General features: G+C 44.7%; 2 protein-coding genes across 5 annotated transcripts in view; both read right to left on the bottom strand.

Annotated features, from left to right (window-relative positions):
- Nucleotides 1–25,510, bottom strand: part of LOC309563584 (alpha-2-macroglobulin-like protein 1) — a 562,516-nt gene that overhangs the window by 350,158 nt on the left and 186,848 nt on the right. The window lies entirely within an intron of this gene.
- Nucleotides 1–25,510, bottom strand: part of LOC309563586 (alpha-2-macroglobulin-like) — a 156,714-nt gene that overhangs the window by 109,158 nt on the left and 22,046 nt on the right. Inside the window, exons 5-6 of the mRNA XM_082268053.1 lie at nt 23,817–23,937; nt 21,512–21,633 (exon numbers count right to left, since the gene is read on the bottom strand). Of these exons, the coding sequence (XP_082124179.1) occupies nt 21,512–21,633; nt 23,817–23,937 (243 nt within the window). The remainder of the gene's footprint in view (nt 1–21,511; nt 21,634–23,816; nt 23,938–25,510) is intronic.

The raw sequence follows: 25,510 nt of genomic DNA, 5'->3' as shown, positions 1-25,510 counted from the left end.
GTAGAATACCAACATACCCAACTTCGAAATAAATCAGTTTTTAACCCCAAATCTAGTATATATCAATATATCCAAGTGTTCAGGAATATTGTTCAAAAAGAAGTTCAAATGTTGAAAAGAAAACCAACAAAAAACACAAAAGAAGTTTGGGAAGCCATTAGAAGTCTGGAAAAAAGAAAAAATATTATTATCAGATCAGCTGATAAAGGAGGTGGTCTAGTGATCCTTAAAAAAGAGAAATACATCAAGGAATTAGATCGTATTGTTAACGATCAAGATACGTACGTGAAATTATCTGGAAATCCAACTAACAAATTGAAAGCAAAAATGATACAGTGGATTAATAAAGGGTTAAAAAAGGGCCTCTTAAATAAAAAAGAAGCTAAATATTTGAATATAAAAGGCCCGCATATGCCGGTGATATATCAAATCCCGAAGATTCACAAAAATTTACAGCAGCCACCGGGAAGACCAATAATCAGTGGCATAGAATCGCTATATGCTAGGATTGGTGAATATTTGGATACATTTTTTCAGCCTATAGCTGCTATTGGAAGATCCTTTTTAAAGGACACCAAGGAAACAATAACTTCACTAGAGAATATAAATATCACCGAACACACAATATTGGCATCGATCGATGTGGAATCCTTATATACCAACATCAGACAGAAGGACGCATTAAATGCAACTAAATGGGCTTTAGAGAACTATACAAATTTAAAAGAACCCCAAAGAGAATTTTTATTGGAAGGCTTGAATATGGCTATGTCAAATCACCATTTTTGGTATAAGAATGAATACTATAACCAAATAAAGGGTGTAGCCATGGGAGCACGTTATGCTCCCAGTGTAGCGAACATATTTTTAGCCAAATGGGAAGAGGAAGAGATTTATTCAAAATTCCCACAACAACTGAGATATTACCGTCGTTATCTCGATGATATCTTGGTTGTGTGGGAAGGATCCCAAGAATCCCTGGAACAATTCTTCAAAAAAATGAATAAAAACAAATACCAGATAAAATTCACAGGTAACATGGATAAAAATATGGTACAATTTTTAGATTTGGAGATTTACAAGCACAACGGCACTTTAAATACAAGAACCTTCTTTAAAAAGGTGGATACAAATGGATATATTTCCAAAAGAAGTTGCCATCATCCGGCGTGGATACAAGCAATACCAAAAGGACAATTTACCCGGATAAGAAGAAATTGTACGGACCTGAAAGACTACAATACACAGACAGATAAATTAATAGAAAGATTTAAAGAAAAAGGATATAAAGAAAAGGACCTGAAAATTACCCAAAAGAAAATATCCGAAGTGAAGAGAGAAGACCTCCTAAAGAATAAAAAGAAAAAGAAAAAAGAAATTCTAAGTTTGAATTGGCTTTCATTACGGGGTTTAATATACAATATAAAGAAGTTGAAAACTGTATAAAGAAAAACTGGCACATTTTGCTAAGAGATGACACATTGAAAACACTCCTCCCAAAAAATCCGAAATTTATATATAAAAGGGCCCCGGGATTACGCAATATTATATCAAAAAATGTACCAGACCCACCAAAAAGACCACAGATGTTCTTTGCAAAAAATGGCTTTTACAGGTGCAGAAGATGCAAAGCCTGCAGGACGAGCAAATTTAAGAAAAGGATTGAGCACAAGTTCTTTTCCTCAGATAATCGAGAGTTTGAGATTAGTGTTGAGCGAACACGGACTGTATTATTCGTGTTCGTACCGAATAATTGGATTTTTTGTACCCGAACACGGACACGGACACTTTACTGTATGTTCGGGTAAAAATCCGTGTTCGGTCGTTTTATTTCCGGGTTTTGCATGCTTTGGCGCTCTTTTCATGGCGGGCTTTCAACAGCCAATCAACAATCGTTTAACTGGTGTGCCTTAAGCCATCCCAGCCATGCCTGCAAATGTCTCAGTAGCTGTGATTGGCCGTCTGAAGCATGTGACCAAGTCTTTATAAGTTCGAGGCAGCCGCAGCGGCGTCATTATGCTGCTTAGATTCAGGGACAGAGCACACATCAACGTGCTGGCTGCTGATTAGGGAAAGATAGGCAGGAAAAAACCATTTGTGTCCGGATAGAATTGAGGGACAGGTCGGAGTGTTTAGGCAGGGCGAGTTGTAGGCATTTTAGGGATAGAGTCTGCTGAATTATATAGGGTCAGTGTCTTCTACAAACTACAATCGATATTGCTGTGTGGGGGGTGGGGTCTGCACTCAATCCTGATCTACGATCTCTTCTCAATCCTGTTAGGGACAGAGTCTGCTGAATTTTAGGGAAACTGTGTTCTACAAACTACAATCGATATTGCTGTGTGGTGTGGGATTGGAGATAGGCAGGTGTCAGTGATCCACATCCATTTTTCTGTGTGTGAGCTGCAGTGAACACAATCTTTTTGGGCTGCAGTGAACACAATCTTTTTGGGCTGCAGTGAACACAATCTTTTTGGGCTGCAGTGAACACAATCTTTTTGGGCTGCAGTGAACACAATCTTTTTGGGCTGCAGTGAACACAATCTTTTTGGGGTGCAGTGAACAAAATCTTTTTGGGGTGCAGTGAACACAATCCTTTTTGGTGTGCAGTGAACACAATCTTTGTGGGGTGCAGTGAACAAAATCCTTTGTGGGGTGCAGTGAACACAATCTTTTTGGGGTGCAGTGAACAAAATCCTTTTTGGGGTGCAGTGAACAACATCCTTTTTGGGGTGCAGTGAACACAATCTTTTTGGGGTGCAGTGAACAAAATCCTTTGTGGGGTGCAGTGAACACAATCTTTTTGGGGTGCAGTGAACACAATCTTTTTGGGGTGGAGTGAACAACATCCTTTTTGGGGTGCAGTGAACAAAATCCTTTTTGGGGTGCAGTGAACAAAATCATTTTTGGGGTGCAGTGAACACAATCTTTTTGGGGTGCAGTGAACACAATCTTTGTGGGGTGCAGTGAACACAATCTTTTTGGGGTGGAGTGAACAACATCCTTTTTGGGGTGCAGTGAACAACATCCTTTTTGGGGTGCAGTGAACACAATCTTTTTGGGGTGCAGTGAACACAATCTTTGTGGGGTACAGTGAACAGAATCTTTGTGGGGTGCAGTGAACACAATCTTTGGGGGGTACAGTGAACACAATCTTTGTGAGGTGCAGTGAACACAATCTTTGTGGGGTGCAGTGAACACAATCATTGTGGGGTGCAGTGAACTCAATCTTTGTGGGGTACAGTGAACACAATCTCATACTGAAGGTTTGAGGGTGCTGCCTGTTCCATACTCCCCCTACTCCTCATCTAGCCTTTTAGGGGTACAAACAATAGTAATTGGGGCCTAGTGTGGTTGTGTACGTGTGATATACATACACTTTTTTGGGATCATATTTTCTATTCCGCTATTTAATCAAAAACCTTTGGGGATCAGTTAAATTGGGGGATAGTCTGTGTTGGTACGTGTGAGAGAGATCCACCTTTCCAAGTTGTTGGGGTTCATCTCATACTTCTGAAGGTTTGAGGGTGCTGCCTGTTCCATACTCCCCCTACTCCTAGCCTTTTAGGGGTACAAACAATAGTAATTGGGGCCTAGTGTGGTTGTGTACGTGTGATATACATACACTTTTTTGGGATCATATTTTCTATTCCGCTATTTAATCAAAAACCTTTGGGGATCAGTTAAATTGGGGGATAGTCTGTGTTGGTACGTGTGAGAGAGATCCACCTTTCCAAGTTGTTGAGGTTCATCTCATACTTCTGAAGGTTTGAGGGTGCTGCCTGTTCCATACTCCCCCTACTCCTAGCCTTTTAGGGGTACAAACAATAGTAATTGGGGCCTAGTGTGGTTGTGTACGTGTGATATACATACACTTTTTTGGGATCATATTTTCTATTCCGCTATTTAATCAAAAACCTCTGGGGATCAGTTAAATTGGGGGATAGTCTGTGTTGGTACGTGTGAGAGAGATCCACCTTTCCAAGTTGTTGGGGTTCATCTCATACTTCTGAAGGTTTGAGGGTGCTGCCTGTTCCATACTCCCCCTACTCCTAGCCTTTTAGGGGTACAAACAATAGTAATTGGGGCCTAGTGTGGTTGTGTACGTGTGATATACATACACTTTTTTGGGATCATATTTTCTATTCCGCTATTTAATCAAAAACCTTTGGGGATCAGTTAAATTGGGGGATAGTCTGTGTTGGTACGTGTGAGAGAGATCCACCTTTCCAAGTTGTTGGGGTTCATCTCATACTTCTGAAGGTTTGAGGGTGCTGCCTGTTCCATACTCCCCCTACTCCTAGCCTTTTAGGGGTACAAACAATAGTAATTGGGGCCTAGTGTGGTTGTGTACGTGTGATATACATACACTTTTTTTGGATCATATTTTCTATTCCGCTATTTAATCAAAAACCTTTGGGGATCAGTTAAATTGGGGGATAGTCTGTGTTGGTACGTGTGAGAGAGATCCACCTTTCCAAGTTGTTGGGGTTCATCTCATACTTCTGAAGGTTTGAGGGTGCTGCCTGTTCCATACTCCCCCTACTCCTAGCCTTTTAGGGGTACAAACAATAGTAATTGGGGCCTAGTGTGGTTGTGTACGTGTGATATACATACACTTTTTTGGGATCATATTTTCTATTCCGCTATTTAATCAAAAACCTTTGGGGATCAGTTAAATTGGGGGATAGTCTGTGTTGGTACGTGTGAGAGAGATCCACCTTTCCAAGTTGTTGGGGTTCATCTCATACTTCTGAAGGTTTGAGGGTGCTGCCTGTTCCATACCCCCCCTACTCCTCATCTAGCCTTTTAGGGGTACAAACAATAGTAATTGGGGCCTAGTGTGGTTGTGTACGTGTGATATACATACACTTTTTTTGGATCATATTTTCTATTCCGCTATTTAATCAAAAACCTTTGGGGATCAGTTAAATTGGGGGATAGTCTGTGTCGGTACGTGTGAGAGAGATCCACCTTTCCAAGTTGTTGGGGTTCATCTCATACTTCTGAAGGTTTGAGGGTGCTGCCTGTTCCATACTCCCCCTACTCCTCATCTAGCCTTTTAGGGGTACAAACAATAGTAATTGGGGCCTAGTGTGGTTGTGTACGTGTGATATACATACACTTTTTTTGGATCATATTTTCTATTCCGCTATTTAATCAAAAACCTTTGGGGATCAGTTAAATTGGGGGATAGTCTGTGTTGGTACGTGTGAGAGAGATCCACCTTTCCAAGTTGTTGAGGTTCATCTCATACTTCTGAAGGTTTGAGGGTGCTGCCTGTTCCATACTCCCCCTACTCCTAGCCTTTTAGGGGTACAAACAATAGTAATTGGGGCCTAGTGTGGTTGTGTACGTGTGATATACATACACTTTTTTGGGATCATATTTTCTATTCCGCTATTTAATCAAAAACCTCTGGGGATCAGTTAAATTGGGGGATAGTCTGTGTTGGTACGTGTGAGAGAGATCCACCTTTCCAAGTTGTTGGGGTTCATCTCATACTTCTGAAGGTTTGAGGGTGCTGCCTGTTCCATACTCCCCCTACTCATAGCCTTTTAGGGGTACAAACAATAGTAATTGGGGCCTAGTGTGGTTGTGTACGTGTGATATACATACACTTTTTTGGGATCATATTTTCTATTCCGCTATTTAATCAAAAACCTTTGGGGATCAGTTAAATTGGGGGATAGTCTGTGTTGGTACGTGTGAGAGAGATCCACCTTTCCAAGTTGTTGGGGTTCATCTCATACTTCTGAAGGTTTGAGGGTGCTGCCTGTTCCATACTCCCCCTACTCCTAGCCTTTTAGGGGTACAAACAATAGTAATTGGGGCCTAGTGTGGTTGTGTACGTGTGATATACATACACTTTTTTTGGATCATATTTTCTATTCCGCTATTTAATCAAAAACCTTTGGGGATCAGTTAAATTGGGGGATAGTCTGTGTTGGTACGTGTGAGAGAGATCCACCTTTCCAAGTTGTTGGGGTTCATCTCATACTTCTGAAGGTTTGAGGGTGCTGCCTGTTCCATACTCCCCCTACTCCTAGCCTTTTAGGGGTACAAACAATAGTAATTGGGGCCTAGTGTGGTTGTGTACGTGTGATATACATACACTTTTTTGGGATCATATTTTCTATTCCGCTATTTAATCAAAAACCTTTGGGGATCAGTTAAATTGGGGGATAGTCTGTGTTGGTACGTGTGAGAGAGATCCACCTTTCCAAGTTGTTGGGGTTCATCTCATACTTCTGAAGGTTTGAGGGTGCTGCCTGTTCCATACCCCCCCTACTCCTCATCTAGCCGTTTAGGGGTACAAACAATAGTAATTGGGGCCTAGTGTGGTTGTGTACGTGTGATATACATACACTTTTTTTGGATCATATTTTCTATTCCGCTATTTAATCAAAAACCTTTGGGGATCAGTTAAATTGGGGGATAGTCTGTGTCGGTACGTGTGAGAGAGATCCACCTTTCCAAGTTGTTGGGGTTCATCTCATACTTCTGAAGGTTTGAGGGTGCTGCCTGTTCCATACTCCCCCTACTCCTCATCTAGCCTTTTAGGGGTACAAACAATAGTAATTGGGGCCTAGTGTGGTTGTGTACGTGTGATATACATACACTTTTTTTGGATCATATTTTCTATTCCGCTATTTAATCAAAAACCTTTGGGGATCAGTTAAATTGGGGGATAGTCTGTGTTGGTACGTGTGAGAGAGATCCACCTTTCCAAGTTGTTGGGGTTCATCTCATACTTCTGAAGGTTTGAGGGTGCTGCCTGTTCCATACTCCCCCTACTCCTCATCTAGCCTTTTAGGGGTACAAACAATAGTAATTGGGGCCCAGTGTGGTTGTGTACGTGTGATATACATACACTTTTTTGGGATCATATTTTCTATTCCGCTATTTAATCAAAAACCTTTGGGGATCAGTTAAATTGGGGGATAGTCTGTGTCGGTACGTGTGAGAGAGATCCACCTTTCCAAGTTGTTGGGGTTCATCTCATACTTCTGAAGGTTTGAGGGTGCTGCCTGTTCCATACCCCCCCTACTCCTCATCTAGCCTTTTAGGGGTACAAACAATAGTAATTGGGGCCTAGTGTGGTTGTGTACGTGCGAGATACATACACTTTTTTTGATCATATTTCCTACTCCGCTATTCAATAAAAACCTTTGAGGATCAATTGAATTGCGGGATAGTCTGTGTCGGTACGTGTGAGAGAGATCCACCTTTCCAAGTTGTTGGGGTTCATCTCATACTTCTGAAGGTTTGAGGGTGCTGCCTGTTCCATACTCCCCCTACTCCTCATCTAGCCTTTTAGGGGTACAAACAATAGTAATTGGGGCCCAGTGTGGTTGTGTACGTGTGATATACATACACTTTTTTGGGATCATATTTTCTATTCCGCTATTTAATCAAAAACCTTTGGGGATCAGTTAAATTGGGGGATAGTCTGTGTCGGTACGTGTGAGAGAGATCCACCTTTCCAAGTTGTTGGGGTTCATCTCATACTTCTGAAGGTTTGAGGGTGCTGCCTGTTCCATACCCCCCCTACTCCTCATCTAGCCTTTTAGGGGTACAAACAATAGTAATTGGGGCCTAGTGTGGTTGTGTACGTGCGAGATACATACACTTTTTTTGATCATATTTCCTATTCCGCTATTCAATAAAAACCTTTGAGGATCAATTGAATTGCGGGATAGTCTGTGTCGGTACGTGTGAGAGAGATCCACCTTTCCAAGTTGTTGGGGTTCATCTCATACTTCTGAAGGTTTGAGGGTGCTGCCTGTTCCATACCCCCCCTACTCCTCATCTAGCCTTTTAGGGGTACAAACAATAGTAATTGGGGCCTAGTGTGGTTGTGTACGTGCGAGATACATACACTTTTTTTGATCATATTTCCTATTCCGCTATTCAATAAAAACCTTTGAGGATCAATTGAATTGCGGGATAGTCTGTGTCGGTACGTGTGAGAGAGATCCACCTTTCCAAGTTGTTGGGGTTCATCTCATACTTCTGAAGGTTTGAGGGTGCTGCCTGTTCCATACTCCCCCTACTCCTCATCTAGCCTTTTAGGGGTACAAACAATAGTAATTGGGGCCCAGTGTGGTTGTGTACGTGTGATATACATACACTTTTTTTGGATCATATTTTCTATTCCGCTATTTAATTTAACTGGGCCTCCATGCGAGACCTGTGTGCCTTGTTGCGCTGTTTTGAGTACTCCACCAACATGGCCAGTGGCAATGACGCCGTTCTCAGCTTAACTATCCCACTTCCATGCCTCCTTGAAAAAACAATTCGGGCGATGATGGAAGAGGATGTGGCACAGGATGAGGAGGAGGAGGAGGATGAAGAGGTAACATTTCCAAGGCTTTCAGGGCAGTCATTCGCAAGGGGCTCCGAGGGTGGGTTCCTGCACACGCAAACGCCAGGGACGCAATTGTCCAGCAGGGGCACAGTTCTGGAGGATGAGGAGGATGAGGAGGAGGAGGAGCTGGAGGAGGAGATGAAACCATGTTCACAGCAGGGTGGCACCCAGGCCAGCTCATGGCCATCACTGGTGCGTGGCTGGGGGGATACAGAGGACACGGACGATACACCTCCCACAGAGGACAGCCTTTCGTTGCCTCTGGGCAGCCTGGCACACATGAGCGATTACATGCTGCAGTGTCTCCACAACGACCGCCGAGTTGCCCACATTCTAACTTGTGCTGATTACTGGGTGGCCACGCTGCTGGATCCCCGTTACAAGGACAACGTACCGTCCTTAATTCACTCACTGGAGCGCGATCGCAAGATGCGCGAGTACAAGCGCACGCTGGTAGACGCCATGCTGCTGGCATTCCCATCTGACAGCGGGGCCACAGTGGAAGCACAAGGCAGAGGAGGAGGAGGAGGAGGTCGCCAACGCAACCAGGGCACCGCCAGCACCTCAGAAGGCAGGGTTAGCATGGCCGAAATGTGGAAAAGCTTTGTCAGCACGCCACAACAAACAGCAGCACCAGCAGCTCAGATGGAACGTCTTAGCAGGAGGCAGCATTTTACCAACATGGTGGAGCAGTATGTGTGCACACGCCTACATGTAGTGAATGACGGGTCTGCCCCCTTCAACTTCTGGGTCTCCAAATTGGGCACATGGCTTGAGCTTGCCCTTTACGCCTTGGAGGTGCTGGCGTGCCCTGCAGCCAGTGTATTATCTGAACGGGTATTTAGCACGGCTGGGGGCGTTATAACAGACAAGCGCAGCCGCCTGTCCAGAGACAATGTGGACAAGCTCACGTTCATTAAAATGAACCAGGCATGGATCCCACGGGACTTTTCCGTACCTTATGCAGAATAGCAATGGATACCGACCTTACCCACCCATTGTTCCATTTTTGCTCTTTCTCACTCTTTTGGGGTGTACCCTCATTTAAAATTTTTGAAAAGAAGCAGTGTTGGCTACCTCGTCCTCCTCCTCAGGGCCAGATTAATGTAGGGGCTATTGGAGCTGCAGCTCCAGGCCCCTACCTTTTATATAGGCCCCGGGTTGGCCATATTCACTGTTACCGCTCTTCTGTCACTTGTAAACACAGAAGTCTGGCTTCTATGCTCGCTTCCCCAGGCAGCACCCTCAGAACCTCCCCACACAGCGTGAAGGCCTGACAAGGAGGGACAGTTGGCGATGCATGGATGTGTTTATGGGCTTCAGAGACAGCATCCCATGTTGAATTAGGCATGCATGGCTGCACCCTTCCTCCTCTGGGTGCATGGCAAGGCACGGCCCTTAAGGCCCTTCAAAATCCTCAGCACCAAGCCCATGATGCTGTTAATCCGGCCCTGGTCCTCCTCCACCGCCGCTTCCACCTACACCGCCCATAGGTGTGCGCAGCCTATTGCATTAAGGTGTGCACCCCAAAGTTGAAATACACATGCATGTGTTTGCCAGCAGGGAGAGTAATGTATCGGGGCCATGTACCTGTAGGCAAGGAGAAATAGAGCAGAGCAGGTCCCAGGGAGATCTTTCCCATCTCCTCACTGGCAATGCTATGTGCCCTAGGTGATTAGGGTGTGCCCAGGCACACCCAGCACACCCTGTGCGCACGCCTATGTCACCGCCACATCCACCACCACCTCAACCTCCCTCCTACTCCATATGGGCCTCGTCCTTCAGAGATGAAGAAGAACATTGTTTTATTTTTCTGTTTTTTTTTGTTGTTTTAAGTTATTTCCCTATCCACATTTGTTTGCAGAGCACTTGCCATGCTCTTAATTACGTTTTGCTGCCATTTGCAGCACTCTAGCCCTTTCCTTTGGTGTTTTAGAGCCATTTTAGTGCCTTAAAGTTCGGGTCCCCATTGACTTCAATGGGGTTCGGTGTCCGGGAAAAGTTCGGTAAAAGTCCGGGACACGGACCCGGACTTTTTTTTAAAGTTCGGCCGAACCCGTCGAACACGGACATCTAGGTGTTCGCTCAACCCTATTTGAGATCAAACAATTTATTACTTGTGATACCAGATTTGTTACATACATGTGTACCTGCCCCTGTGGCAGTGGCGGCCTGTGCATAGGGGGCGCCAGGGCGCCGCCCCCCCCCCCCCCTAAAAAAAGAAAAGAAAAAAAAATTAAAAAAAAAAAAAAAAAAAATTACAAAAAATCGATAAAGTTTTCAAAAAAAAAAAAAATTGTGTTCGCCGGCTGGAGGCTGTGGGGGGGTGGGGTTTACGACCCAGAAGAGGCGCCGATTGGCTGCCTTCTGGGGCGTAACCTGGGCGCAGGGTACAGTGCTAGGAAACCCCCACTTTCGGAATGTCCTGGCTGTGATTGGTCCAGTCTCCAGCCTGGACCAATCATCATCCAGGACATCCGATGCTGACCCGTGACCCCGCTGACGTCGCGTACGTCAGTCACGAGTCAGTGCGGTGGACAGATGGGCACAGCAGAGCGGAGCGGACTCAGCGGAGACTCGGAGAGCAGACCGGACACCGGAATCGGCTTCAGAGAGACGGACGACCCGACCAGGCAGTCACCTCACCAGGCCGCAGCCGCGCAGCGTCTCCAGAGGAGTGGAGGTCATCTGGACTGGAAGAGAAGACTCGATCACCACCGGTAAGTGAGCTGTGGCGCTCTGCAATCATTGGGGTACAATGCTGGCACTCTGCAATCATTGGGGGACAAAGCTGTGGCGCTCTGCAATCATTGGGGTACAATGCTGGCACTCTGCAATCATTGGGGGACAATGCTGGCACTCTGCAATCATTGGGGGACAATGCTGGCACTCTGCAATCATTGGGGGACAATGCTGGCACTCTGCAATCATTGGGGGACAAAGCTGTGGCACTCTGCAATCATTGGGGGACAAAGCTGTGGCGCTCTGCAATCATTGGGGTACAATGCTGTGGCACTCTGCAATCATTGGGGGACAATGCTGTGGCACTCTGCAATCATTGGGGGACAATGCTGTGGCACTCTGCAATCATTGGGGGACAATGCTGTGGCGCTCTGCAATCATTGGGGTACAATGCTGTGGCGCTCTGCAATAATTGGGGGACAATGCTGTGGCACTCTGCAATCATTGGGGGACAATGCTGGCACTCTGCAATCATTGGGGGACAATGCTGTGGCACTCTGCAATCATTGGGGGACAATGCTGTGGCACTCTGCAATCATTGGGGGACAATGCTGTGGCGCTCTGCAATCATTGGGGTACAATGCTGGCACTCTGCAATCATTGGGGGACAATGCTGTGGCACTCTGCAATCATTGGGGGACAATGCTGTGGCGCTCTGCAATCATTGGGGTACAATGCTGTGGCACTCTGCAATAATTGGGGGACAATGCTGTGGCACTCTGCAATCATTGGGGGACAATGCTGGCACTCTGCAATCATTGGGGGACAATGCTGTGGCACTCTGCAATCATTGGGGGACAAAGCTGTGGCGCTCTGCAATCATTGGGGTACAATGCTGTGGCACTCTGCAATCATTGGGGGACAATGCTGTGGCGCTCTGCAATCATTGGGGTACAATGCTGTGGCGCTCTGCAATAATTGGGGGACAATGCTGGCACTCTGCAATCATTGGGGGACAATGTTGTGGCGCTCTGCAATCATTGGGGGACAATGCTGTGGCGCTCTGCAATCATTGGGGGACAATGCTGTGGCGCTCTGCAATCATTGGGGGACAATGCTGTGGCGCTCTGCAATCATTGGGGGACAATGCTGTGGCGCTCTGCAATCATTGGGGGACAATGCTGTGGCGCTCTGCAATAATTGGGGGACAATGCTGTGGCACTCTGCAATAAATGGGGGACAATGCTGTGGCGCTCTGCAATCATTGGGGTACAATGCTGTGGCGCTCTGCAATCATTGGGGGACAATGCTGTGGTGCTCTGCAATCATTGGGGGACAATGCTGTGGCGCTCTGCAATCATTGGGGGACAATGCTGTGGCACTCTGCAATCATTGGGGGACAATGCTGTGGCACTCTGCAATCATTGGGGGACAATGCTGTGGCGCTCTGCAACCATTGGGGGACAATGCTGTGGCGTTCTGCAATCATTGGGGGACAATGCTGTGGCACTCTGCAGTGATTGGGGTACAATACTGTGGCGCTCTGCAGTGATTGGGGACAATGCTGTGGCGCTCTGCAGTGATTGGGAACAATGCTGTGGCGCTCTGCATTGAAAGGGGCTCGCACGCTTAACTCTGCATTGATGGGGGCACGGAACAGTTGCATTGAAGGGGGCACGCACGCTGAACTCTGCATTGTGGGGGCACAGAACAGTGTTTATTGCATTGAAGGGGGCACAGCACAGTGTTTATTGCATTGAAGGGGGCACAGCACATTGTTCATTGCATTGAAGGGGGCACAGCACAGTTGCATTGAAGGGGGCACAGCACAGTTGCATTGAAGGGGCATGCACGCTGAATTCTGCATTGTGGGGGCACAGCACAGTGTTCATTGCATTGAAGGGGGCACAGCACAGTGTTTATTGCATTGAAGGGGGCACAACACAGTGTTTATTGCATTGAAGGGGGCACAGCACAGTTGCATTGAAGGGGGCATGCACGCTGAACTCTGCATTGTGGGGGCACAGCACAGTGTTTATTGCATTGAAGGGGGGCACAGCACAGTGTTTATTGCATTGAAGGGGGCATAGCACAGTGTTTATTGCATTGTGGGGGCACAGCACAGTGTTCATTGCATTGAAGGGGGCACAGCACAGTGTTTATTGCATTGAAGGGGGCACAGCACAGTGTTTATTGCATTGAAGGGGGCATAGCACAGTGTTCATTGCATTGAAGGGGGCACAGCACAGTGTTTATTGCATTGAAGGGGGCACAGCACAGTGTTTATTGCATTGAAGGGGGCACAGCACAGTGTTTATTGCATTGAAGGGGGCACAGCAGTGTTTATTGCATTGAAGGGGGCACAGCACAGTGTTTATTGCATTGAAGGGGGCATGCACGCTGAACTCTGCATTGTTGGGGCACAGCACAGTGTTCATTGCATTGAAGGGGGCACAGAACAGTGTTTATTGCATTGAAGGGGGCACAGCACAGTGTTCATTGCATTGAAGGGGGCACAGAACAGTGTTTATTGCATTGAAGGGGGCACAGAACAGTGTTTATTGCATTGAAGGGGGCACAGCACAGTGTTCATTGAATTGAAGGGGGCACAGCACAGTTGCATTGAAGGGGGCACAGCACATTGTTCATTGCATTGAAGGGGGCACAGCACAGTTGCATTGAAGGGGGCATGCACGCTGAACTCTGCATTGTTGGGGCACAGCACAGTGTTCATTGCATTGAAGGGGGCACAGAACAGTGTTTATTGCATTGAAGGGGGCACAGCACAGTGTTTATTGCATTGAAGGGGGCACAGCACAGTTGCATTGAAGGGGGCACACACGCTGAACTCTGCATTGTGGGGGCACAGCACAGTGTTTATTGCATTGAAGGGGGCACAGCACATTGTTCATTGCATTGAAGGGGGCACAGCACAGTGGCATTGAAGGGGGCACAGCACATTGTTCATTGCATTGAAGGGGGCACAGCACAGTTGCATTGAAGGGGGCATGCACGCTAACTCTGCATTGTGGGGGCACAGCACAGTGTTCATTGCATTGAAGGGGGCACAGCACAGTGTTTATTGCATTGAAGGGGGCACAGCACAGTGTTTATTGCATTGAAGGGGGCACAGCACAGTGTTTATTGCATTGAAGGGGGCACAGCACATTGTTCATTGCATTGAAGGGGGCACAGCACAGTTGCATTGAAGGGGGCATGCACGCTGAACTCTGCATTGTGGGGGCACAGCACAGTGTTTATTGCATTGAAGGGGGCACAGCACAGTGTTTATTGCATTGAAGGGGGCATAGCACAGTGTTTATTGCATTGTGGGGGCACAGCACAGTGTTCATTGCATTGAAGGGGGCACAGCACAGTGTTTATTGCATTGAAGGGGGCACAGCACAGTGTTTATTGCATTGAAGGGGGCACAGCACAGTGTTTATTGCATTGAAGGGGGCACAGCACAGTGTTTATTGCATTGAAGGGGGCACAGCACAGTGTTAATTGCATTGAAGGGGGCATATCACAGTGTTAATTGCATTGAAGGGGGCACAGAACAGTGTTTATTGCATTGAAGGGGGCACAGCACAGTGTTTATTGCATTGAAGGGGGCATGCACGCTGAACTCTGCATTGTTGGGGCACAGCACAGTGTTCATTGCATTGAAGGGGGCACAGAACAGTGTTTATTGCATTGAAGGGGGCACAGAACAGTGTTTATTGCATTGAAGGGGGCACAGAACAGTGTTTATTGCATTGAAGGGGGCACAGCACAGTGTTCATTGCATTGAAGGGGGCACAGCACAGTTGCATTGAAGGGGGCACAGCACATTGTTCATTGCATTGAAGGGGGCACAGCACAGTTGCATTGAAGGGGGCATGCACGCTGAACTCTGCATTGTTGGGGCACAGCACAGTGTTCATTGCATTGAAGGGGGCACAGAACAGTGTTTATTGCATTGAAGGGGGCACAGCACAGTGTTTATTGCATTGAAGGGGGCACAGCACAGTTGCATTGAAGGGGGCACACACGCTGAACTCTGCATTGTGGGGGCACAGCACAGTGTTTATTGCATTGAAGGGGGCACAGCACATTGTTCATTGCATTGAAGGGGGCACAGCACAGTGGCATTGAAGGGGGCACAGCACATTGTTCATTGCATTGAAGGGGGCACAGCACAGTTGCATTGAAGGGGGCATGCACTCTAACTCTGCATTGTGGGGGCACAGCACAGTGTTCATTGCATTGAAGGGGGCACAGCACAGTGTTTATTGCATTGAAGGGGGCACAGCACAGTGTTTATTGCATTGAAGGGGGCACAGCACAGTGTTTATTGCATTGAAGGGGGCACAGCACATTGTTCATTGCATTGAAGGGGGCACAGCACAGTTGCATTGAAGGGGGCATGCACGCTGAACTCTGCATTGTGGGGGCACAGCACAGTGTTTATTGCATTGAAGGGGGCACAGCACAGTGTTTATTGCATTGAAGGGGGCATAGCACAGTGTTTATTGCATTGTGGGGGCACAGCACAGTGTTCATTGCATTGAAGGGGGCACAGCACAGTGTTTATTGCATTGAAGGGGGCACAGCACAGTGTTTATTGCATTGAAGGGGGCACAGCACAGTGTTTATTGCATTGAAGGGGGCACAGCACAGTGTTAATTGCATTGAAGGGGGCATATCACAGTGTTAATTGCATTGAAGGGGGCACAGAACAGTGTTTATTGCATTGAAGGGGGCACAGCACAGTGTTTATTGCATTGAAGGGGGCATGCACGCTGAACTCTGCATTGTTGGGGCACAGCACAGTGTTCATTGCATTGAAGGGGGCACAGAACAGTGTTTATTGCATTGAAGGGGGCACAGAACAGTGTTTATTGCATTGAAGGGGGCACAGAACAGTGTTTATTGCATTGAAGGGGGCACAGCACAGTGTTTATTGCATTGAAGGGGGCACAGCACAGTGTTTATTGCATTGAAGGGGGCACAGCACATTGTTCATTGCATTGAAGGGGGCACAGCACAGTTGCATTGAAGGGGGCATGCACGCTAACTCTGCATTGTGGGGGCACAGCACAGTGTTCATTGCATTGAAGGGGGCACAGCACAGTGTTTATTGCATTGAAGGGGGCACAGCACAGTGTTTATTGCACTGAAGGGGGCACAGCACAGTGTTTATTGCATTGAAGGGGGCACAGCACATTGTTCATTACATTGAAGGGGGCACAGCACATTGTTCATTGCATTGAAGGGGGCACAGCACAGTTGTATTGAAGGGGGCATGCACGCTGAACTCTGCATTGGGGGGGCACAGCACAGTGTTTATTGCATTGAAGTGGGCACAGCACAGTGTTTATTGCACTGAAGGGGGCACAGCACAGTGTTTATTGCACTGAGGGGGGCACAGCACAGTGTTTATTGCATTGAAGGGGGCACAGCACATTGTTCATTACATTGAAGGGGGCACAGCACATTGTTCATTGCATTGAAGGGGGCACAGCACAGTTGTATTGAAGGGGGCATGCACGCTGAACTCTGCATTGGGGGGGCACAGCACAGTGTTTATTGCATTGAAGGGGGCATAGCACAGTGTTCATTGCATTGAAGGGGGCACAGCACAATGTTCATTGCATTGAAGGGGGCACGCACGCTGAACTCTGCATTGAAGGGGGCATGTACGCTGGTCTCTGCATTGAAAGGGGGCATATACCATCTCCTGTACCATGACCCGTGACATGCCTATACCATATCTGTGCCATGCCTATACCATCTCCTGTACCATCACTTGTGCCATGCCTGTACCATCACCTATGCCATGCCTATACCATCACCTGTGCCATGCCTATACCATGACTTCAAAGTCACGCAATTTTTTACTGCGTTTTGTGACGCGAAGCAATACCTATTACATTTTTCTTTTTGCGCCCCCCCAAAAATTTTGAGCACCAGCCGCCACTGCCCTGTGGGCTAAAATACATCGGACGCACTACTCGCACCTTAGCAATAAGAATAGGAGAGCATGTCGATAATATAAAGAGAGGTTTAAAAAGCATAGCTTATCCAATCATTTTAGAATACACCACAGCCAGGACCCATCCCTCCTTTGGTTTTGTGGAATAGACAAAATATTTAAACATTGGAGAGGCTCAGATATGAGGAAAATGATATCACAGAATGAAACCGTATGGATACATAGATTAAAAACATTAAAACCTATGGGGTTAAATGCAGACATAGATCTTAATTGCTTTCTTAATCACTTTTAAAAGATTATATATTTTTAAGTGATTACTAATAAAAATAATATCCCTTGCATTTTAATATTTTTTAAAAAAAGTGAACAATTTTTTTAAAAAAGTGAATAATTAAATTTCTATGATTTTAATATTTTAATATTTAATATTGACGATTTTTATTATATTTTTAATATAAGGTATAGATTGTCCTAATGGAATAATAAAAACATTCCCGTTCTTAAGAATAACAAGAAAAATACGTTTCTATATATGTCCACTAGATTGCGATATCTGCCGAATTAGCACCGAAAGGAATTTAAAATATAAAATATATAATTTTAATAATATAATATTAATAAAGTTTTTATGAATAAATATAAATGGATTTTAGATATATGTATGTATAAAAATTATGTTTGATAATCATGCTGTATGGTCGATGCGGGTAATGGGAACATACCTAGGCAATTTGCAGCAAAATCCTACTGTAAGAGATAAAATAAAGGGATCACATAAAAACCGATACTGTTTGAAAAGTGAAAACATCGGTATTTAGTGTCAGCTAAAAAAAAAATCAAAAGGAATGGCGATGTGAGAGTGAAATCGGATATCAGCCAATCAAAACAAAGACAGCGATATTTAGTGCATGACAATCCGGGCTAGCATAGACCGCCTGATGACGCACAAGAGCGAAATGCATTGTGGTCATTGCTAAACCCGGAAACAGGAACACAGGCATTCATAGCAGTGGCTGGGACGCAAGCCGACCGCCGCAATACAAAGGAGGGAAAGGAGATACAGGAGGGTGCTGCAGATCCCCGGAGGCTATCTTCCTAATACCCAAAAACAATTTGTACTGCCGAATTGCCCAGTGCCAGGAGGGCACAACAAATAATAAGAGGCTAATTGTCACCCTTTAGTGTATGTCTTTTTGGAATAAACAATATTTCACTATTGGAGGCTATTTCTCTTCTATATCTTTATATGTGGGGACTATATGGTCCATTTCGAGTAATATAGGAGCAGGATATTCAAGGAATCGAGGAGAGGTCTGATCCACCCAGTTAAAGAGATCACAGGCGTTGGGGGTCCTTGTGACCTGTTGGAAGCTGGTAAGAGGCCACGTGTGACACACCCCAGCACCTGGAGCACTGTGAAAAGGAAAAATTAAAAAAAGCACAATCTGGTTGCACGAATTGCCCGGATATTTAGAGACACTATTTTGGAGCACTTATCATTATTATATATGATTTAATTTATTGGTGGACACACTAAAGCACTTTGTGGATTTATTTATTATAAAAGGTTTTTATAAAATCAAGGTCAGCACTTGCACTTTAAATAGAATATGCACTTGTAAGCACTTTGTTGTTTGTTGCACTAATTGGTTAATAGTATATGCACTTATTAGAAGTCAGCATATACAATTGTAGCACTAGCAAGCACCTTGATATATATGAATCACATTTTGCACATTATATAAGCACGTATAATTTTAAAATTTTATATTGTTATATCATTTTAATATTTTTTTATATATTTATAAAATACGTGACATCTTAGTATTTACATCCAGAAAAAGATTACCAGCGCCTTTTTACCCATGATACATACATATAAGTGTGTGTGTATATATACCCCTACACAGAAGTTCTGATGTTATGCCTGCTCCAATAACCCCCAAAAAATGCCCAAAAAAACGCCTGCTACAAAACCGGCAAGGTGTGAAAATAGCGAAGCCATATCCCTGTACTATAAGTGACCTAATAGAAACGATCTTTTTTTTCTGGTTCTGGACATGCTACAGAGCTGAAACTTCACAGGTACACTTTTTAGACCCCCAGACACTAAATCCAAAGTCAAAATCAAAAAATCTCATTTTTTTTTTCAATAATTTTTTCAATAGTTGGCTCTCTATCAAAAATGACACTTTTTAAGAACTTTTTTTTTATGTGATTAATAGTCTCTGGGGCATGACCCAGAACCCTAGGCACTTTTTAGGGGCATTTATTGGGTTTTAGGGCTTCAAAATGGGTTTTTTTGATTACCGAAGTTCGGGTCCCATTGATTTCAATGGGGTTCTGAAATCCGGGCCGAACTTTCTGAAAGTTCTGGTGTTCTGGTCGAACTGAACTTTTGAAAAGTTCGATCATCCCTACTCTTAAGTGGTTCATGAGTTGGTTCTTCTCATGTCATGTCCAGAATAAGACAATTCAGGCTGTTTTCAGAAGTATCCTGAGTCTTGGTCAGCTGGTCCACTGCTAACCTGGGATGAAGGCCTGAGTAGTTAATCTTGGATTCCAAATTTTTAATCTATACATTTAGAGGATTTAGAAGGACAGCAAGATCTGTACAAGGATGTCATGATGGATAACCAGCAGCCCCTCATTTCATCATGTTTTATGCATGACAGTTCCCTGTACCCTAAAAAATTGAGCTACAGACACCTATCCCTGGTAGTTCATGTGAGAAGTGCCTGAGAGATTAGGAATTTATCCTCACACAGCTGTCTCCTCCCTGCTCTCTGATTTGTACTACATGCTCCATGGCTATGGAAGTCTGGTAAGCAGCCTCTTTAGAGCACCTAGTTGGGTGGTGTGTTTTTCTGGTGACGGGATCTGTTTTTAAGGATTTTGGACTGTTTTGAGTTAACAATTCACTCAGCGCTGCTGACAGTCTCTGATGATCAAAAATGCAAAAGCCCCTTAAAGTGATTTTAAACGATCACCATGTAAAACAACTCCTTTAATTTAAAATAGAAATGAAAGGCAAACATTTGTGTATAGATATAGATATAAAAAAAAAAAAAGATAAAATACTTTTCTCCCTATTTTATAAGTGATCACATTCCCTCTGTTCTCAGCTGCATAAGAGCTGGGGGGAGGAGAAGCAGCAGCACACTGAGCTTCCCAGTGAATGGCTGTGCAGCAGGGGTGTGTCAGGACAAATCTGTATGTTGAAGGAGAATACACAGCATAGCTAGAGAACTGACCATGATGTGTTTTCCTGCTTAGTGTGGTCAGTTTTTAATAGGAAAGCAAAGGGACTGGCAAGAACACCAGGGATTTTACATAAAGGAAGCAATACAAACAGAACAAGATACTTTCTCTTACAAATACATGGTACAGTAGGCACATTTTAGGAATATGAAGTATTGGGGTAAGAAACTCTTTAAGGACTAGAAACTCAGTCCCTTAAAAAGTAGCAAAAAGTATTGAAGGCTGCAAATTGGAGTATCCCCAAATCCACTGTAGGCACTAATCCCAGCTGTACTTGGCTGCAAGAACTACCAACCCACCTGACTTCTTCACCAGCCCACCCGGCTGCTCTGAAGATCTCCCAGGGCAAGGGAAAAGAAAGATTAAGCACAAATCTGTCTTCCAGAAAGGCTTGCTGCATGTTGCAGGCTTTCCCCCCTGTGAAACCCTAGGTGTACTGATGTACTCACACTATCCTCCTTGCTCCCGCTGCACCTTAAGGTAAGATTCCTTTCAAACCCTAATGCTGTCAGAATCCTCCCAATCCATTCCAAGCTCCAGCTCAAGGCAGAGCTCCCCCCAGACTACGGGTTTCCCTCCAAGGGCACCGACAGTCTCCTCTGCACTCCATCTCCCCTTGATTCCCCTGCTGGCTTCACCCATCCATATTTAAGGGCTGGCTCAGCTACCCTGCCAGGCCCACTGCCTGGGGATTGTCCAAGTTCCCCTAAGTATGCAGATCAACCCTCCTGGCTTCCGCCCACTAACTTCTACAAATTTCTCCAAACTTTCAGGACCAGGGTGAAGCACCCATTTAAAACCACCAAGTTAACTATGAGTCAAAACATAAATAAGGCTACAATCACAATAGTAGCACACAAGAGGGTGCTACATCTCTAAAAAGAGAGTCTCTTAATAGATGTTGGAGCTTGCTATAGGCAACCAAATTCTGGAAGATAAAGCCGGATAAAGACACTCAAGGATAATTGGACTAGCTGATGCAATTTGACTGCCCTCACTCATCTACCATCACATTCCAAAAAACACACAATTGGGTCTCCTGTATTTTGTATCTGGCCTATGAACAGGGGTGGGGTAGATGCTCTGTAGACATTTCTGGTAAGGACTTATCTTGAGAAAACCATTAATGATCAAACAAAGTTTCTGTCTACAACTATTAATACATTTACTCTTCAACTCTCTACATTTCAATTAACAATAAAGAAATAGGGGCCCACCTTGACCAGGATGGTTTTCTCAACAGAATCTGTTCTGTGTTCCTCAGTTATTAGAAGAGTATTTTCAATACAGTCCCCTTCCACAAGCAGAGATCCGCTGTCTACATGAATCTTAATTTCATCTGAAAATAAAATAGGGCAACTTTATTGGCTAAACAGGTCCCTCATATTTGAATAGCCTTTGGTAATTTCTTGTTAACACTAAACTTTATTGTTTCATAGGTAGGAATGACACTGAGAATGTAAACAGTGACCATGGACATGAAGATCATTTGAAAGCTCTGGGGTTTAGGAACATAGGAGCAGCGTTGGGGGTAACTAGTTACAAAGTAACTGATTACAGTAACTACATTACTTTTTTTGGTAACTAAGTAAAGTAACTAGTTACAATACTAATATTGGTAACTACACTACTTTACTAGGCTATAGGAAGTAACTACACTACTTTACTAGGCTATAGGAGGTAACTACACTACTTTACTAGGCTATAGGAACGCGCTTTCCTGCATTACCCAAGCCGTGCGATACAATCGTTATTTCGAAGAATAGAGAGGGATGAAGTTTATGACTTTTTGTTGCACTTTATCTTTTATTCTGTTTTTTCAGGTTTTGTTCTCATGTTTCCCAAAGCCTGTGTTTATACAATAAACTCTATGCAGAAAGAGTGTCATGTATCTTCTTCTAAACGGTCAATTAAGAAAGAGGAAAGTAAAGTAATAAGTAGTGAAGTTACTTTTCAAATGCAGTAACTAGTAAAGTAATCTCATTACAATTTACAGAAGTAACTAGTAACTAGTTACATTTTTTGAGTAACTACCCCAACACTGCATAGGAGGCAGTGGGGTGAGGATGCACTCTGTTCATGAGTCTCCTCCTTGTACACTGTAGGAACACACTTCTGCCCTGGTGCCAAGGAGTTCTGTAAAGGCATTAGGAATAAAGTGCTGAGCAATCTGTTGCTTGCAGACAGGCTGGTGTAAGAATGTTTCTCTACACAGGTGCATTTTGCAAATTCTCCTGCTTCTGAAGATTGTAGCGATACCACATATGTGTACGGTTTTTGTTGTTTGTGCCCATAGTGGGGCCCAGAAACAATGGTGCACATTTTGCTTTTTTTATCCTACCTAAAACAAGCTGACACTAACTACCCAAAATATACTGACCCTGACATTTAAACCTTACCTTGACCATTGACCCTTACACTATAATGCTGGCACAGATCTAGTTCAAATCTTGATCTAGCTATTTAAATTTTTTTTTTTATTAGTATTTTTTTTTTTTTTTACACTTTAGTTTGTTGACATTTTTCTCCCCTGTAAGGAGAGAAAGATCCAATGTATGCTTCTCTCTATTCAGAGGAGAAGGAAAACACAGGGGTGAGCTGCTGAGTGACTGATCGCTGCCTTTCAGAGGCTATCACAGTGATCAGGTGACTGGGAACTGGGAGTCCCAGGTCCTGATTATTAGTACAAAACCTGGGGCTCTTGGTAAGAGCCCTTTCCCTGTACTGCCACACTCCCAGCACAGACACAGGTACGCATATACTATAGGAAGCGTCAAGGGTTTAAAAATCTGAATCCCCAGCAAGTGGCTTGTGATTTAAATGTTACCACCCCCTCATCATGGCATCCTTATTCTAGTGTGGTCCCTGCTTGCCAATGTTTACAAAACGTTAGCTATTGTTTTATAGGGGCCATATAAGAATTAACCTCATAATTAAAGAGGAAGTAAACCCGTTTATAAAATGTGAAAAAAAAAAACCTGTTAAGACAAAGGCATAATGAGCTAGTATGCATCGCATACTAGCTCATTATGAAGTACTTACCTAAAAATGAAGCCCCCGCAGTGCCGACAGGACGGCCGCCATGTCTGGTTTCCTGGATCTCGCCCTCCGGCCATCTGATTGGCCGGGGGCGCGATTACATCACTCCCGCACATGCGCGCAGGAGCCGCCGTTCACGCCACTGGGATCTGAAGGAACGGCACGGGTTGCCGTTCCGTCAGAGCGCATGCGCCGATGACGTCATCTGCTGCATGCACTGTAAATATCGCCTAAACAGTGCAAGTTTAGGAGAAATTTATAGCACCTAGAGGTAAGCCTTAATGTAGTCTTACCTATAGGTAAATGTAAACAAAAGGGGTTTACAACCTCTTTAAAGCTTAACTCCAGGAATACTATGACTTTAAATAGTTTGTTTGGACAACGCTGACAAAAACAATTCCCCTTCCAACTAAGCAAAAGTAGTTTTTTTTTTATAATTTTGTTAAAAATTGGAAGTATTGTAGAAATAAATTTGCATTGTACTTGGTTTTAAAGCTGTGGCATTCCAGCTGAAGTAGGTGGCATGATCATCACAGACACATTTGGCTTGTTCTTTGCCTTGGACTGTTTGGATACCATCGGCATGTGACAAGGAAACCACCACCTGTTAGAATAAGATAACAAATAAGAGACAAGCGAACAAACTTATTCATGTGGATTTAATAGTTTAAAGAACAATACTCAGTAGTGATCTAAAACAATCAATCCAAAATCATGCTCAATATTTAAAATTCAATTCCAGGCCATTTCTAAGTTTAAACTTGCTCCCCACCCTTTCTAAATCCTATAAATCCCATATAATCCATGCAAAAGAAAGATGCCTATGCTTACCTATTCTGAGGGGGCTCCAGTCTAGTTACGCAATTTCCTCAGTGGCTAGCTTTATGGGAGAGTAGAGATCACCAATAATGGCAGAAAAGCCTTGGCTGTGATGTCACCCATATGTGTTGGGACAATATGGACTTCTAATCTATCAAGTTTGTTACATATTTGGCTGGCCCCTTATACAGGACCCCATAGGGCCAATGATGTTGGTCCCAGGAAGTAGAGGGGCCAGAGGGTCAACACGCAAGCCCATCGATGCTAAATTAGCATGATTGTTCATTTCCATGGGAGATGAAACAGGACACATGGCGTAATTTGTTGCTGTTGCTCTTGTAAATGGCCTGCCCACACCATGAAAACAGATTACATTAATCCAGGATGGAGATTCAGAAGTGGATGGAAGTCCAGCTTCTGTCCAGAGCTGCTGGACAGAGCTCCCCCCCCCCCCCCCCCCGTCATGATGCTGCAGTCATAGTGAGGATTTGAAGGTTTGACTCTTTGTGCAAAGGGTTACTGAGGACTTTGTTATGAAGAAGGATTGCTATAATGTGATGGGGACTGAGCCTAATTTTATGGGGACACTCTAATGGGAAATGAGTTGACTCTGATGTGAAATGGGCCGATTATAATCAGTGCCATCTTAAAAGAATCATGGGCCCCTGGGCAAAGTAATAAATTTAATTCATGCCATGTACACACTGTCCCACCCTCTTACACACTGTACCCCTGTATACACTAAACCTCTTTTCCTTTGTACACACTGCTCCCACTCCTTTTTTCTTTATCCCCCCTCGCTGTACACACTGCTGCCCTGTCATAAATGCCTCTCCCAGACTGGAGAATGGATCAGTGGCTTGTATATATGTATGTCTGTACACAGTACAGGGTGGGCAGGAGGGCACAGTACAAGGTAGGAAGGAGGGGTGGGTGGAAGGATAGTACAGGGGGCGAGAGGACACAGTATAAGGGGGCTACCTGCCAACAAATCCCGCCCACACAAGCAGAAAATTCTCCGCCATGGGGGGGGGGGGTTCCTTAACCCCTTTGAAGTGCTAGATGAATGCTTAAGAGTTCAGGGGGAGGGGGATTGCAGGGGTCCCCAATGCACCTGGGGCCCCTGGTCGGTGCCCAGGTTGGCACATACATTTTGATGGCCCTGATCACAATATAATAATAGGCTGTGATAAGCATGAAGGACAGTCCTCAAGCCAGGTAAATACAGTTCCGGACTAGGGTGCCCTGTGATTCTGCATATTTTAAAGGGTGCAGTGGCTAAAAAAATGTTGAGAAATGCTGTCCTAATACATGCACTGTTCATTGCACCCATGTGGAGATGTGGGGAACTAGTGTTC

Source organism: Pelophylax lessonae, assembly GCF_965119305.1.
Source record: "Pelophylax lessonae genome assembly, chromosome: 9".
Taxonomy (NCBI): Eukaryota; Metazoa; Chordata; class Amphibia; order Anura; family Ranidae; genus Pelophylax; species Pelophylax lessonae.
Note: the sequence above shows the minus strand (reverse complement) of the source record. Positions and strands in the feature narration are given on the sequence as shown.